Source organism: Apis dorsata, unplaced genomic scaffold, assembly GCF_000469605.1.
Source record: "Apis dorsata unplaced genomic scaffold, Apis dorsata 1.3 scaffold_303, whole genome shotgun sequence".
Lineage (NCBI taxonomy): Eukaryota > Metazoa > Arthropoda > Insecta > Hymenoptera > Apidae > Apis > Apis dorsata.
Genome location: NW_006263576.1, coordinates 409143 through 427493, shown reverse-complemented (window position 1 = coordinate 427493; position 18351 = coordinate 409143). Strand labels below are relative to the sequence as shown.

Genomic DNA, 18351 nt, shown 5'->3' with positions numbered 1-18351 from the left:
AAAAAAAAAAAAATGATTAGAAAAGAAAAATTAATTTTTATATAATTATTGAATAAAAAAATTAATTTTATTGGAAATTGAATATAAAAATCACTCGTGCATTAAAAATATAATTATTCTATATTCTAATTGTAGAATACATTATTCCAAGTGATTTATAAAGACCAAAGGAATTCCAAATACTTTCCATTATAAAGTTAAAATGAAAAATTCTCAATCCAAGAAGTCTAATGTCTTAAATTAAAATTCTGGAAATCATAAAAAGTTCTTTAAACTTCGAACAGTGCTAAAAAGTCCAAGAAATATTCTTCTTTTTTTCTAATTGCTTCATACTTATATAATCTTTTCCCTCGTTTTTATACGTGTCCTTGTGAAAGTTTTAATAAGAAGAGAAATTTACTGTCTGATCCAGAAAAATTATGAATTTTCAAGGAGTATTGAATTTTCAAGTTTTACACACCGCCACTTGATTCACAAAAAAAAAAAGGAAGAAATGATAGATGTAGATAAATTGAAATTAATTAATTTTCATTTGTTTATCAATATTTTATTCATTATAAAATTAATAAAATAGTGTCTCAAATTTTATATAGTATATTTTATTTTAAATAAAGAAAACATGCATGAATAAATATGAAAATAATTAAATTATAATTGTCTATCTATCTAAATAATATAAGCAAAATCCACTTTTGTTTACCACGGAAGCGTGATGTTGGATATGTTTATATAATATGACGATATCGAAATATAATTACCTAGCATTAATTATTCAAAAATCGAAAAATACTTTAAAAATTAGAAAGCAAAGAGAATTATAGAATAAGCAAAACTATAGAATATTCCAACAAAATTTACGATCATTAAGAAACATAAGAGTGAAATTAAAAATTATTTGCAAGATGCATTTTTCAAATCCTCCAAAAGTTTAAAAATATTGCAAAGTAAAAATATAAATGCTGTTTATTTTTATAAAATATAAAATAATTCAAAAAAAACTTATGTTCCATTAATTCCAAAAATTCTCTTATAACTGCAAATGTTCTCTATGTTAATTCAGATAATGGAGATTTTACTATACAATATATGTTAAATATATTCGTAAATTAAAAATAAAAAAATAATTTTTTTCATTGTATATTGTATATGTTTTTCATGTTGCATTTCGAATAATATTTGCATTGAAATAACTCAAAATAACGACGAAATTATAATCGTTTCATCAATTGAACTTACACTATTATGATTCACAGCTCATCAATTATTGTCACGAGCATTACGAGAAATATCGCACGAATTTTATCCGGCGCATAATACATTTTTCCAGAGTGAAACAACGTAGCATGGCGAATTGCGTAAAGGTCACTCGGATAGGGACATAGAAACGGCACGTATTCAATATGCTGCATTAACGTGATTCGAGTATAATCACGCGCGATACATTTGTAATATCGGATGAATGTACGCATAAATCGCAGCTTCCATCATTACTTCGTCGACAGCAGATGGTCGTCCATAGAATATCTGACGATATCTCATTTGTGGCCAGGAAATTCTATCAAGAACGATGTTTTTAGATACCTTTTACATGTAATATGCAGTTACATATGTAAAATTGATCCGCATTAATATTGGGACATGTCATGATGCAACGGAAATTATGCTCTATGTATGTGTATTTGTATATTATAATATTATTAAATTTCTTTGATTTTTAAAATTACATTATTAAAATACTGATTATATTTAGAAATATAAATTTGATTTATTTGATGTATACAGATTTTCGTATAATAAGCGACAAATTAAATAATGGAGGAAGTTAATATGGTAAAAATATTCAATTTATTTTATAGCTTGAATAAAAGTATTAGTATAAATATAAATATAAAATTTATGTAATTTTCTCACCGTCTGAATATTTTTACGATTTTAATTTATGCTTATTGCAAAAAGAAATTATACGCATGGATTAGATAAAATTAACACAGTGATAAATTAGCGATAGAAAATATGAAAGTCAATATTACAAGAAAGTATTCGATCATTCTTTAAAATTAGCAATAATTATTTCAAAATTGAGTTTTCTTTGAAAAGTTAAAAGAATTAATTTATTAATTGAGTAAAAAAAGAAAAATAATTTTAATATTTCAATAGTAATTAAATTTATAAAATATAAAATCATATTGTAATTATTTTCTATAAAAAAAAAATTAAATTCTTAAAATAATTTTAAACTTAAGTTACTAATTGTAAGATAATAAAAAATTTTAAAATTGATTAAAAAATAAAAGAAAAAATATAAAATATTTATACGAATATAATATATTACCGAAAATCTATTCTATCTATTTTATTTATTTTTTTTTAATTTTTCTAATTCTTATAAAATCTTAGTAAATTTCATGATCAATAAAGTTATCGATGTGTACTTAGTTATCATATAATAATTACGCATTATGCAACATCCATGAAACTAAGGTACAGAGGCGTATAATTAATTCAGTCAAATGCTCGTCAGTCGATCGTAAACCACGAATAATTAATTTCACGTGTTGCTTGCACACAGGAATTGGATAAACTCCGATACCCACTTATATAATAATTATTGTACCAAATAACATTCGTGTAGATTTATATTTCATTAATTCTTTAAATTAAAAATATGCTTAAACATAAACAGTTGTGAAAATTTTTCCACAACATAAATTCAAATTAATTTTAAATGAAAAATAATTCAACAGATTGCATATGATGAATTAATAATATGATGAAATAAATAATGTTTTTTTTTAAATATTTTATATAATAATTATTGTTATTTTTATTTAAACTTAAATTAATTTATATAATAAAATTAATATATTATACTAAAAGTTTAGATTAATAGTCAAAATTTTTTTGATAAATTTTGTATCTTTTAATAATGGATAAAAAAAAATAAAAGAATACAGAATAAAAATATATTATTTACAGAGATTATAAATATATTTAGCATAAAATTATTATGAAATTATTTAATTTCTAATTAATATAGGATTTATTAAAATATTTCTTATTAAAAAGTTTATAAATAAGTTATAACTATTTTTGAACCATGCATGAAGAAAAATGCATATTTTAAATATACAAAAATTATTTAATTTTATAATTTAAAAATTTGTAAAAGAACAAACATTAAAACTATATATAAAATATATTATAACAAATAAGTTTATGTTGAAAATAAAATATTGAAAATTTAAAATATTCTAGACTTTTTCTACTTACTTATTTTAATTATTATATTAATATATTTTAAATATATTTCTATTTATTAATCTTTTTCTTGTTTCTACTTCATCTGTGATAATGCAAATATCTAACTAACTTCATTATAAGATAAAAATAATGCAATTAAAAATATCTGACATAAATTTGATAAGCAATAAATTGCTTCTATTAGCTTCTATTCTATTATATATTATCTATATCTAAATGCTTCAATTATTTCATATATTATTATCGACATTATGTTAAATTGGTACAACAATTATCATAAAGAATATAAATAATAATACTAACAATTATTATTTTGCATTTTATCATTCAATAAAATTATCTCTTGACCTAAAAATTAGTTTCAATAAAGTAATTTCTAGAAACTACTATTAGAAATATAATTCATTACAAGGAAAATATTAATACTAGAACTATCAAATCAAATTAATGCATATATATATTCAATAATTAATAGAAATTGTAATTAATAAAAATTATTATTAAATAATGTTCATGTTATTAAATTTTACAAAAAATACAAAATAATGTTGAAAATTATGATTAATTCTAATTTTTGTCAAGAGACTGTAGAGGTTTAATCTTTAAAATAATCCTATCATAATTATTATAATATATATATATTATTATAAGATATATATTATTAGATATAGATTATAAGATATATAATTATAAACTGATGAAGTATCCAAATATAAACGATACTTATATATCGTTTATTTTCTGCAATGATACAATTAAAAATTTGCAATTTTCAATTTTTGAATAATTGATACAAATATTATTATTACTACTTATCTTTTATTGATAAGATTTGTAAATACGTTTTTTGGAAATTGTGTAAATTTTCAATTTAACATTTTAATGCGAGATCTTTCAATCTCAGAACATTCATATTCGTTTTCTTCAAAATTATAATTTTTAAGTTATGTTGCAACAAATGAATATTACTACATACAAATTATAATTGACAACTCCAAAATTAAAATAAAAATTAAAGCCTCAATTTAAGTGAAATAAACAATCAATTTATATTTTAAACAATAATAATAATAAAGAAACAATTATTCCGCAATAAATCCTAACTCTGCAATGAACGTCGACATGTTTACGAACTATAAATAAAGTCTTGCATCTTCAACGAGCAAATCGTTCAAGCTTATCGCGGTTTAGCAAAGTCGGAGAACTGCCTGAGGTAAGTGTAGCTGAGAGAGTCACAAAAACACGGTTATCGTGGCGGCAAGAAGAGAATAATACAGCATCAGAGGCCCAGGATCGTGGTTATTCGCGCGTGCACGAAAACAGATAATGCCGGCGGCAAGATAATGGAATTTAATAACGACCTCCTTTGTCTCTTTCTCTATTCACGGATTCCGGAACTACGGAAAATGGGGAGTATGCGCGGCAGTCTGTTGGTTAATTAGCAATTAAATATCAAGCAGCCGGCGTAAAGGTGCGCGCAGATGTTATTTCGGATCAGGTAAACCACTTAACAATGGGCAATTATGTATAATAAAGAGGCCATACCAGTTAAGCATTACTCGTGACTAGTTGGTTGGATGATCATCCTGGTAATTGAATGTGCTCTACTGTATAAACATTGATCCCAAATATACGCAATTTTCGATTTTACTTAAAATTTACCCCTATACAATTGGGAAAGTAAGTTAACATATCTTACTACATTATTCTCCTGGAAAATAATGAAATCTAATAATTTTTGTTAGTTGTACTTTATGAAAGTCGATTTATATATAAATGTTTAGTTTATGTTGATTTTTTTTAATTTTGATAATTATTGCTGATATTATTTACTATTTTATTATGAATGTGTTAATTTTGTCCACCAAAATATAAAATTTAAATCCTTAGATTCAATTAATGAATCAATTAATGAATCTAAGATTTATCAAAGAAGTTAGGTTAGATTAAGTTTAAGTTTTCGTAGAAAAGAATAATTAGTGAATATTTTTTAAGTTTGCTAATCGATTTCTTTCAGCAATAAAATTTTAAAACAAATATATAAAATAAAAAATTGATATTTTTCATAATAATAAATGGCATAACAGATATGTATTTTGAGAAGAGAATCATGGAGACTCTATTAAGACTTGATAATGTTTTGATATAATAATTCTCTTTATGAATTTTAATTTTATAAATTTTTTCAATTCAAACTTTTATTTAAGATTGTATTAAAATAATTTAAAATAATGTAAAATTTTTTTATATTATTTTTTAAATATATAAAATAATTTTTCGCCAATAAAATCTTTTCTTATTATTCAATATTCATTTTATATTTTATGTTCTTTTAAAGAAAGATTAATTATCAATTATAATGTTATTTTTGAAATAAATTTCTGTTTCATAAATTCTCGATTTATGAAAGATCGTCAGGAATTAACAAATTATTCGTAGAGAATAATGGAAACTACCTGTAGCATATGATATTGGAAACTTGTCATTTTTGACGATTATCAATTATATTCGAAATAATTATAGAATAATTGTTTACTTTTGCATAAAAGATAGAATTATGAAATAAATATGTTTTCCAATAAGATAATAATCCAAAGTATGAATTGAAATTAATGATCTTGAAAATAATAACATAAATATATATTGAAATGGATATATAAAATTATTTATTATATTAATGCTTATATTATAAATTAATTGATTTATATAATAATATAAAATAGCATAATAATGTAAAATAAATATATGATAATTCTAAATGTTCCTACCTTTGATAAGGTTGTTGATGTCCACCAGGTGTCACTGCAGTGGTATTTTGCGCGGCAAGAGCAAGTTTCTGTTGTCGTTGTTGAAGCATTTGCCTGCTGAATACACCGTATCCAAAGCCATAGATTTCGTCCTCTTCCTTATCGCTGAGACAGCTCGAGGGCTGAACAAAAATAGAGAACATTCTTGGTTTTTATCTCTTTTACCTTTTACCCCATTGAAAGAAATCTTACTTGCGTGAAATTAAAATTTATTGCAAAGAGAACAAGATAATTGTGCAGAAAATTAAAGAAGGTTAAATTTTTTGCAATTTTCTTGACTTTTGTTTAAAAATAAATGAAATAATGCGATCTGTTTAGAAATTAAAATATAGAACAGAATAAATTTTGTCTTCTTGAAAATTTTTCAGAATCGTGTTAAATTTGTGATTAAAATACAACAATATTATATTTATTAAAGATATTTTTCATCTTTCTAATTAAAAATTTTTTATTTACACATTTTTACATTTTCTATGCAAAAATATTATCTTTACATTCTCTCGTATCTCGTATGCAATAACAATAATAATTAATTATGCGATGATTATACAATTTTTTATTAAAATTGTACAAATGAAAGACAAATAACGAAATAGACAATCTTGATAAATTATGCGATGGTTTTGTTATAAAAAGCTTAATCATTCATTTCTGAAAAATCATAAATCTTCAAAAGAATTAAACTTAATCGACAATCGATAGAAAATTCGATTTGACCTGGTGGAAAGCCAGAACTCCGAACAATAACTGATTTGAAACAGGATCAATGGATCTACACGGTTAATCCCCTTTAAACCAGTTCGGCAAGTTGCCCTCAGAGGACTTTCAATTCCACGATGGAAAGTGTTTAGTTCTCGTGAACTACTTACCTCTAAATCTTCCCAAACAAAAAATAAAATTTGAATACTTAAAATTGATTTCCTTTCCATAAAATTTATTAATATATTTAACTATAATTTACAATTACTTCAAAAATATATCTTTGTTTTTTCATATAACATTTTTCATTTAATATATTCTATTTTTCATTTTTATAATATAAAATTATTATAGTTATATTACTAAATAATATGACATAATATATCATGATCTAACTAATTAGAATAAACATACAATAAATATAATGGTAAGTAGATATTTTATCTAGTTGTACAAAATATTTTTATATTTAATTCTAAAATTTTTATATTTAATTTTATATTCAATTAAGTGGAATCAGTTACAATAATTTTGACTTTAATATATGTAGTATCATGAATATATTTTTATTAATTAAATATTAATGGAATAGATTTACAGTAATGAAAATAATAATATTTCACTTATTAATTCATTTTATTTTGAAAGAATGAACAACTTAGAATGTAAATATTAAAATATCTAATTATTCTAATAATAGCAACTCATTCAAACTTCTAGAAAAATATTCTATATTTCTAAGGGAATATACAATATGTAATATAAATAATCATGAAAATAAAGTGTACTATAAATTATTGAGTTAATATACATTATAAAAAAATAATAGAATATATTTTTTTTTATGTCAGTATCAAATTCAAATATTAGAAATTCAATATATAATTAAATTCAATTAAATAATTAATCAAGTTATAATTGCGTAAAAATTCTTGATATAAAAATACAAATGATAAATATTAAGGAATATTGTTTGTATATATACAATTCTGTCAGCATTTTAAAATGACAATTGAGAGTAAATATGTACTCTATCTAATTATTTTCTATCTCACTATTGAAAATAACTGCCATATTTAAATCTTTTTTGCTAATGACTTCCTAACAAATAATAAAGATTAATTAGGATGACTTTTAAACAAATACTTTTAAACATGTCAAGTCATTAGAAATAATTATCCAAACACTGCATAATTAATCTGAATCTAATTGTAAGTCAGTATTCAGTTGAAAAAAAAAACCATGAAAATTTAATATTTTTTAATCATAATATTTAAAGTTCAATAAAAATTTTGAGAAAAAAAAAATCGTACAATAAATTTTAAGTTATTATAAAGGGTAGATTTCAATCTTTGTCTATTGTAGATTCAATCAAAAAATTTCTATATCTTTATAACAAATTAAATTTTTCAAATTTTTCAAAATAAAACTATTTTTACTTTTCTATTTGAAAAAAAACGAATTCAAAGCTATATAAATTTCACATTTTAAAATGAAATTGATTGTGTATAAGATGTTGACAATATTTCATCGCATATTGTTTACTCACGCTCTTTATCGTATCAGAGACAAAAAATAATTTTCTTACAAAAAAATAAAAAAAAAGAGAGAGAGAAAGAAGGAAGACAGAATAGATAAATAGAAAAGACAAAGCGAAAATCAGAAGAAAAAGAAAGAAAAAGACGGATTTACTCACCGAGTATTTCCCGGGCACGTAAATGGGCTGTGAATGACTGGTAGTGAGTTGAGTGTTGGGCATTCTGGGAGAAGCATTTGTTTCACGGCGGCGTAGCTCCTCAAGCGGTTCCAGGACGTCTCCGTAATGCGTTCTGAAGAGGTCTGCATACCTTGAAGCCAGCCCCTCTAAGTATCCCCTCTCACCTTCCTGAAGCAGCCATTCGAAAAAGACGAAACATCAAGTAGGGTGCCATTGAAATGTAACTATGTGATACATTAATTGCTATATATTTCATTTCCACGAAATCCTGATTAACTCGATTCGTGAAACATGATATCGAGTATAATCGATATTAATGATGATAATATGATATGATCGTATATTTATAGACGATAAAGAGAAGATATATCAATGCTCAAATGTTATACGATGTAATTTATATTCGATTGAAAAGATTAAAGAATACGAAGAAAAGTCATATAAATTTTGAAAATATACATATTGAAGATTACAAAGATTATATTGAAATTTATAATTTTGAAAATTGAAAAAATTGTATTAGTGGAGAAGTAAAAATAGCTATAAAAATTAGAAAAATGATTTTTTTTTTTTTTACCAATAAATGAATATACAAAAGTCAATAATTTGTTATTCAAAAATATAGATAATATCGGTTCATTTGATAGTATAATATAATTCTAAATAATGTATTATTTCATAATTCTTTTGTTTCGAATTTAGCAAAACAATCGTAAAAATAATTCCAAACAAATGGAATTACATTATATGATACAAGCTAATTCCATAATATAATAATAATATAAATAACATTTTTTAAAATATTATTTCAAATTAATAGAAATATTTATTACTTCAAATAATTATGAAATAAATGATATTTTACTTGAAATAATATCTCAACTCTATTTCACAAAAGTTATCTACAAAAGTTCTACACAAAATTACAAAATAAAAATGATACGTTATTTAAAACAATATAATTTATAGATTAAATCATACACTTGTTTCTTTAAAATTTAATAATCAACGAATTGTTGAAGAAGAGAGTTCTTACTTCAATTACATTCCCAAAACATTAAGAACATCCATTTTCCCCTTTCCCTAATCTAGATCGATTTACGAATTCATTTCTTCGGGCGTAGCTTCTTGAAGATGTATATCGCTCGCACGTGGATATTCGTTGTTTCGTGTGTCGGCATGTTATACGATAAGGGAGAAAAGATAGCTGTGCGCAGAGAGCGGTGGAAAATGTTTAAAGCACGGATGAAAGAAGAGAAACAGAGAAGATATAAAAAGAAACAGTGGGAGAAGAAGAGTGGGTAAAAAGAAGGAGAAGAGTAGAGGATCAACGTACAACGCTGTAGGAAGTCGCATTAATATTTCACAATTCCACTTTTGCTGGCTCTCGATTTGGCTTGGTACCGTCCATTGAAGGGCCTAGCTACGCTCTTTCCTTTCATAAGTTTAAGAAAGAGAGAAAGACGGGAAGAGGAACTGAAAACGCGGGAAAAGAGATGAAGGAGAATACTTTGTCTGGCGTGAGTCTCCTTTTATTTACACTCCGAGCGTTGCCATCCATATGCCCGGCTACCTTGCAGACTGGCAGATATTCTACCATTTTATCTTAGATATATCCTACATTTAAATACGATTTGTAAGTATTAAGGGATCTCGAAAGTTCGAATGTGTTTGCTGTTGATAAATGCGTCATTACTTTGTATAACATTTTTCCTAAGACAATTCTATATATGAAAACAATAAAACAAAAAAAAATCGTGTAAACATATGTCCTATATTCGATCTTGTATTCGAATTATCTATAGTAAATTTTATATTGCAATAATTTTATTGAAAAGTAGAAATTATTAAAAAAATACGCATAAATATTATTAATAGTATTGAACAAAGTTTTCAAAAAATAATCTACAAAATAATAATTTGAAAAAAATAGGAAAATTAAAACAATAAATAAAATTTCTTTTTGAAATTGTGTTGGAATGCACAAATCATTTCGAACGCCATTTATAAGCAGATATAGTGTGTTAAGAAGAAATTCATTCGAAAACAAGTCAAATATATGTTTATACAAATTTTTTTTATTGTTTAAAAATAAAAAATTATACAAATTATATTAAATATTATATTTATTACAAAAAACAATCGAACAAACAATTATATATATTTTATATTATTTAATTATGTATTATTCAGTATATTATTATTTGCATTGTATCAATTGGAAAGATAAACTTTATATAAATTTATTTGTGTAAAGTGAAGTTTCCTATTCAAACCAATCCAAAGTTAATCCATATTAATGCCTGCGGGATATTTTACTTCTATTTACCCTATCTCTTGAATGTCCTGCAAAATACTATCAAAATGACGTTGATATTGCCAATATTAATCTAGGGTGCCATCTTTTGGGTATTTCATACTCAAGAGATAAGATAAATAAAGCTACTATGATGATCCTTCAGGCGTTATAAATCCAACTTAACTTGAACTTAAGCTAAATGCTTAAAAAGCATATAGTATTAAATATATATATTAATTATTAAAAATATTTTTTTACATAATTCGAAAATTGAAAAAAGTTATTTGAATGATGATTTTGATATACTTCAAGATCAAAATAAATAAAGTGATGCTTCTATTTTAAATATCAAAGGAATGTATAAATGGTTTAAAGATGATATTTTTCTTTATCTTCATTTTAAAAAAAAAATTTCAAAATTTATAAAATTTGATTAATTTCTAAGTACAATAAAGAGTACAATAAATTATTATAATTGAGTTACACTTGTTCAAAAATAAAATCTATTTATCTAAAGTTTTTCAGTTCTTATAGCATAGAATCTACATTTGTTATACAAAATAAATCAAATCAAATAATATAATATAAAAATGTTTCAAAAAAAATACATAAAAGATATTTTTGTAAAAACATTTTAAAAAGAAAAATAAAATATTTATAAAATCATACTTGAGAAAATTATATTTAATTTTTCATGTGCAATTAAATATTCTGTGATACGATATTGATATTTGTATTTCAATAATTATAACATTATCTTTAAAATATAATTCTAATAAACTAATTCTAAAACAATAATAATAATTTTTATTTTTTAACATTTTAATAATTTCCATTTTTATTCTTGATGATCCATTTTTATTCTTTATTCTTAATTCTGTCATTTAATCCTTTTCAATGGTATTTTATTCGCGTCATTTATTTTATTATTATTAAATAAAAATTCAATATACATTTACAATAATTGTTTTATTTTTGTGCATATTGAATTTTTATTAATTGGAAAAATGTAAATGCAAATTATTTGAAATCGATATCTTTTTCATCGTGAAGCAAAATATGAAAGTAAATAAAATAAAATAAAAAAAAAAAGAAGATATTAATTATTAATAAAAGTTTCAATTTTAAAGCGTCAATTGTAAAATTTCAATTTTAAAATTCTCTTCAAATGCGTTTGTTCGATATTAAAAATCAAATTACTATTCGAAATAAAAGTATTCGATACAAATGCAGCATTGTATAAGTAGTTTCGAGCTTGCACGTTGAATCAATCAAAACGACAGATCGAAATATCAAGATCTACCCTCTTCAATATTTATGATCGTAACTGTACTGTCAGATAAACGCAGGTGTCAATAATGCATACAATGGGATCTGCAGAGCATGCACCGGTACCGTGCAATACATATTGGCTTACAGACATTCAATGAATCCAGACTGGAATGAACTCGTCAAATACAAGAGTGTCAAATGTCGAGATTTTTACGATAGTACAATTTATTCTAGTGTTTCTTAAAAATTATCGATATTTTAAATTTCTATTTAACCGACGATTTCATTTAATCCTGATAACATTGAAAATATTGATGAAAATGAAAATCTTTCTTTTCTTTAGAAAAAAGGAATAATTTTTTAATTTTAATTTAAAATATAATATATATGTATATATATGTATAGAGAAATAATTTCATTTTTGGAAAATATAAAATAAAAAATATAATATAAAATATAATATAATATAATATAAAATATTAAATAAAATTCTAATATTTATCGTTATAAAAGATTAAATGAACTGAATTCAGTGCAATTAAAATAACTTTATTGCTATTATATATTATTTAATCTTAATGCATTTAATACATTTTAAATTGTTATTATTATTTTCTTTGAAAAGATAGAAAATGAATAGAAATTAAGATTTCCAGAAAATTTATAATTCGTAATTATTTATAAGATTGTATAAACATTAATATAGTTGATATAAAAAATTGTCGATTAAAACTTATTGCAAGCAATTGAAATTTGTGTTTGACGAAAAAAGAGAACAAAATCATACTATCTTTATATACTACTATCACACTTCGTTTCTTTCTCGCTTCATCTAATGTAAATTTTAATTGCTTGTAGCATAAATGAGTCTTAATTTTTGTATATCAATTTTTGTGTTTGTTTCGCCCTCAAAAATTCAAAGAAATTCAGGATATTCACCAATGTACGAATATACAAAAAGATCGTAAAATGTTTTTCGTTTTTCTATGTCAGAAACATTACAGCAATTTTTATTGGGTTGTGTAGATGACAGTATTCTGTATTGGTTAAATTTTACGATCATATCACTCTTGGTTCATGTGCAGCGACAATTTTAGTAGGCATTTCTGTTTCTAACTATCGTCGCGAGTGAAACAGAATATCTCGACATCTTTTGAAGGAATAAATTAAGATAAAATTAAAAGAAAAGTTTTGAAAAAGATAATATGTAAAATTACAACACTTCTTTTAAAAATCTATTGATTTGCTATTTTTTCAAAAGGTCACGAAACATCTTATTCCATTTATAATAAAATTATTTTTTTCGCAGAAAAGCTATATTTGATTACTAGATTTGTTCCAGATTCTATGTAATTAAAAATAACAGGAAAAGGAATTATTGAATTATTGATTGGAAACAACTGCGGTGAAGTTGTTGCTATGTATAAACCACGAATCATACGATCGTAAAAGTCTAAATAATAATAAAGAAGAATATCAGTGACAGGGTCCAATAAAAAAAAAATTGTTGCAGTATTGTCAGTATCGAAAAATAAAAAAAAATAAAAAAAAGAAATTCCACAGTGTAAATATAGTACTGTTATTCCATGGTATTCCATTTCAGGAAATCGACGAAGAATTTCTGGATTAATAAAGAATATAAAATGAAAAAATTATGATGGGATTTCGATTCTTATTTGATTCTATCATCTTTGAAATTGTAAACTTTATATTCTTCTTTCAAACTATTTCTAATTTAATTAGAATAATTAGAATAATTAGAATCTTAATTAGAATAATTTTTTTATAATAAATACATATGGTAAAAATATAAAAATAAATTATAAAATAAAGCATGAAATAAATTTAAAATTACTCAGAAGAACGTATACGAATTTCACTGTTTGAACGATAAAAAAAAAGTACACAAATACAATGCTCTAATTATTCTTATTTTTATATAAATATATCGTATAACGTATTATTTTTAACTTTTCAAAGAAAGCAGAATATTGAAGAGACACCGTTTCATGCAAAAGGATAATCGAAAAATGGGAAAATGTTAAAAAGGGGAAGGACGTGAGGAATTGAAAGAGACAGAATGAATCACACTTCCATAATCATCTTTCCTTCCTATTTCACGTCCCACTCCTTTTACATCTTTATCCATAATCCACGGGTATTAATTAGAATTCCAATCCACCAGTTTGATACGACGTGCCCATTGCTCGTTACTCCTCCTCACTTCTCATCCCATTCCACCCCTTTCTTCCATTCCCCTTTCTTTTCCCCCTTTACCCCTTATCCACTTCCCTATCGTTCTTCTTCTTCGTGGGGGCTTAACGGTCAAACCGAAAGTTTTCGAGGCGCGAGTACATAAAGCGAGCGAATTTTCCGGGGGTAACTCTTCAGAACTTTGCTCAACCCCCTCCGTAAATTAAAATTTCATCCATGAACGGATAATCGAGGGGTGATTAAAGCATTTCGTTTATCAAACCGGATGATCTTCCCGGGACACGACCAGATTCAATTCTGCTTCACATCGATGTGCTATTTGAACAGTCTTTGACGAGTTTATCGTTCGATACTTCTCCTTTTTAAGGGAAGAACTGTTGCCCGGTTATTCGATACCTTTGAAAGGATATTTTTCGAAACGATCCTTTAAGCGGCGACTCGATGTTAAAAGAGATAAAGGGGTTTGAGCTGTCCTCTTTTTATGATTGTAAATATTGTCTTTTTAACGAAGAGTATGAAACAATTGAAATTTGATTTCATTCTACTTTTCTTTTAATTTTCTTCTTTTTTTTTCTGATTTATAAGAATTAAATAATGGATGAGATTTATTTTTATTATGCTTGAGGGATTAATTTCTGCAATAATGATAAGTGATAAATTTATATTTTTATTTATTCTTGGTTTCTTTTTGAAATATTAAATTATGTTATAAATAATATTGTTTAAAAATTTAATTTCAAAAATTAAAATGTGTCTAATTTCAAAAATTAATATTGTCTGTATTTTCAATGATTTTATCACTTAAGGAATTTTGTAAGAAAAGAAAAAAGAATATTATATAATTCCTTGACGCTAAATAAAAAAAATAATGATATAAATATATAAAATAATACTAATTTTTCATTTATCAAAACTGAATATTATCTATTTTATTTTTCACTATAAATATGATATATCATAACTTGATTTTGTTTTAAAATAAACAAATCTTCCAATTTAATACTTAAGTACTTTCTTAAAACTTTCTTAAAATGATATTATTTATAATTTATTAATGATAATTTATATAAAGTGAAACTAAAATTAATTATATTATATATAATAGAATTTATATTGCAATAAATTATATTGAAATTATATTTAGGATTTATTTAGATTAAATAAGATTTACTTAAATTTATATTTGATATCAATATCAACTTAGTGACTGAAAATAAGTGACAAAATTTTATTTATTTTTTAATAGTGATAAAATCTATTTACGTAAAGTGAAATTAAAATTAATTATATTACAATAGAATTTAGTATTTATGTAAAATGAAACTGAAATTAATTATACCACGGTAGAATTTAATATTATATTACAGTAGATCCACCTGAATTTCTAATTACACTACGTTGGTTTGCTTGGATTTGTAAGTGTACTGTATTCCAGTACAGACCGTAATTGAGTAAATTTACCTATTGGACACCAACGCCACGTTAGTAATCAAAATTGTAAACACTGGTGAGTAATTAATGGTTATACAAGATATCTCAGTAATCGTAATGCAAATAAAAAAAAATAAAATAACTTGAAAACTTATTATTTCATATGAATATTATTAATTTTTTATTAGAGGAATTCATTTTATTTCACTTTATTTAAATAATTTTATCTTTGTCTTGTCTATGTACATTTGATTATATTTTAAGTTTTTTATTCATATTAATAATATTTATAATAATCTATATTAGTTAAATGTCACATAAATAATAAAGAATAAGTATTTGTCGTACATAACTTCAAAATTTTATTTTTATTTCTTCTATGATTTTTCAAGTATGCTTCACAAGATCATCAAAATTAAAACGGTTACGATGTGTAAAGTCTTGCATATAATGCGAGTTAAAAATGTAGAATAACACTTCTTTTCATTTGAACATTCTCAAAAAGAATCGAATTTAAAATTCTTCATAGTCTGAAGAGTCCTCGATTGAATATGTTTAAAGTTGATTTTCACGAATGAAGAACTTCTCGATCGTTTGCACATGTCCAATCAAAAAATTATTCAAATTCAAGTGTGATGCTTCACATTCAATTTTCAAGCTTGATTAACTCAAAAAGGAAGCTTTAAACGATAAAATATTACTTTATGTTTTTGCTTTATTTTTTTCGCATAAAATTATCATCTTGTTGATTTTTTCCTATATTTTTGCGATATCTCATGCAAATAATGATTATCTGCTTCGATATCAAAAATATCGTATATATAATATCAAGTGAGAACAGTAGTTGAAATCTCTATTGAACCTCATGTCAATATATATAAAATTGTGAAAAAATAGATGCTGACGTGGCTAACAGCCCGAACATTTGCCCATGTTGATAACTGAGAGATTAGCAAGAGGATGGTGTAGATAAATGAGGGGACTAGGCTCAAGGGGAAGCGACCCTCACGCCTACGAATTGCTCGTGAGCTGTGACATGGGTTTATGACACGTCAATCGCTATTGAGGATGAAAATGTCATATCCCACCTCTTCCATATGACTGTTTTTAAAAAATAACAGACAAAAACCAACAATAAAATTCGTTATGTAATTATTTCATACTTTATTAAATAACTAAATATCATTGTAGTTGTTTAAAAAAAAAGAAAAATTATTCTTACTTAAAAATCTCTGCATCGATTTTGTGAAATAGCATTTAAAATTATCCTTGATATCACTAATTTAATCAATATAATATAATAATTTAATAAATAAAAATATTCTGATACAAAATTGGAATAGAGTTATCATTCTATGGAGATAGGTTTGTTATTCATAAAAATATATAATTAAAACATTGTTCTCAACAATTTCGAACGAGAATAAATTCTATTGACATATCGTAATCATTTAGTTCAACTGATTGCTAAAAGATTATATAGAAGAGAATGATATATAGAAGAGAATGGAAGAAAATTGAAAAGTCAAGATTTCCCTCACCATTTACTACTTCTTCGCGGAGTTTAACCGCCGTAGTCTTAGACGACCGACTTTACCTTCCTTCTTTTTCGAATCGATTCGTCGCTCCCTTTTGCTACTTTTGCCTAAGTTTCTCTAAATTTCCTCTTTTCGCAATTTTGCTCGATCGTTATGCACGTAGGTTGTAGATTGATTCGCTTTGAAAAAGTTTCATCGCCAGCGAGTGCTCGAAATAGTGTTTCTGTTAAATTTGGGCCGATTCAATCCTACACAAATTCTTCAACTGTCGCCTATTTGCGTTCCAATACAAGTTTGGAATTGAGAGTTAAATGGAAGGATGAGATTGGCACGAAAAAAAGATGTAAATTACGATCACATTACATTTAAAACAACTGAACAATAGTTGTTTTAACCAGAAAAAATTATATATTGTATTGTTTTAATTAAATTTAAAAAATGCAGAATATAAATTTTTATTCATTTCCTTTTATTTAATTTTTTTTCTCCAAATATATCTTTATTATATCTGTATCTTTATTACTTGCATAGAAGATAAAAGAATTCATTTTACCATTATAAAATTTTTAGTTTGTAAAATAATTTCTTTTTTTTTATTTAAAAATTAGTTTTTGAGAAGCTATAAAATTTTTATATTTTATACTCATTTATACATAAAATAATTAACTCTTACAATTAAAAAAAAACCTATTTGTATTTCTAATTTTCTTAATTCTCTCAAATATAATTCATTCGAAAACAAAATCTCGAATGAAAGAATCGTATTTTTTTTTTTATTGTTACAATATCATCCCCTTGTTCAATTATCCACAATTCGAAATACACATCCACATTCTATGATCACACTCCTTCTCTCCTCGTTCTCAAAAAAAAAAAAAAAAAAAAAAAACGAAGAACGGCAAAAAGGAGAAAAATGCAAAAAGAAAATTTGGAAGCAACAACGATTTTTCTTTTTTTTTTTTTTACACTCGCCAAGATTTATCGCCGGCCGTATTGTCTACGGACAAGCATCGCTTTTCATTTGCTTAAGCCCGAAGCGCGAAGTAGTAGGTAGGCGTTTCACGATAATTGGGCGGCCTGAGGGGGATTCTCTTGGTATAGGATAGAGGACGG

General features: G+C 24.3%; 1 protein-coding gene across 3 annotated transcripts in view; it reads right to left on the bottom strand.

Moving 5' to 3' along the window:
• The window catches only part of LOC102674833 (SAM and SH3 domain-containing protein 1-like), a 487706-nt gene that overhangs the window by 86090 nt on the left and 383265 nt on the right, over positions 1-18351 (bottom strand). For all 3 annotated transcript variants that reach the window (XM_006617353.2, XM_006617352.2, XM_006617354.2), the window contains exons 2-3: positions 8464-8652; positions 6030-6190 (exon numbers count right to left, since the gene is read on the bottom strand). In XM_006617353.2, the coding sequence (XP_006617416.1) occupies positions 6030-6190; positions 8464-8652 (350 nt within the window). The remainder of the gene's footprint in view (positions 1-6029; positions 6191-8463; positions 8653-18351) is intronic.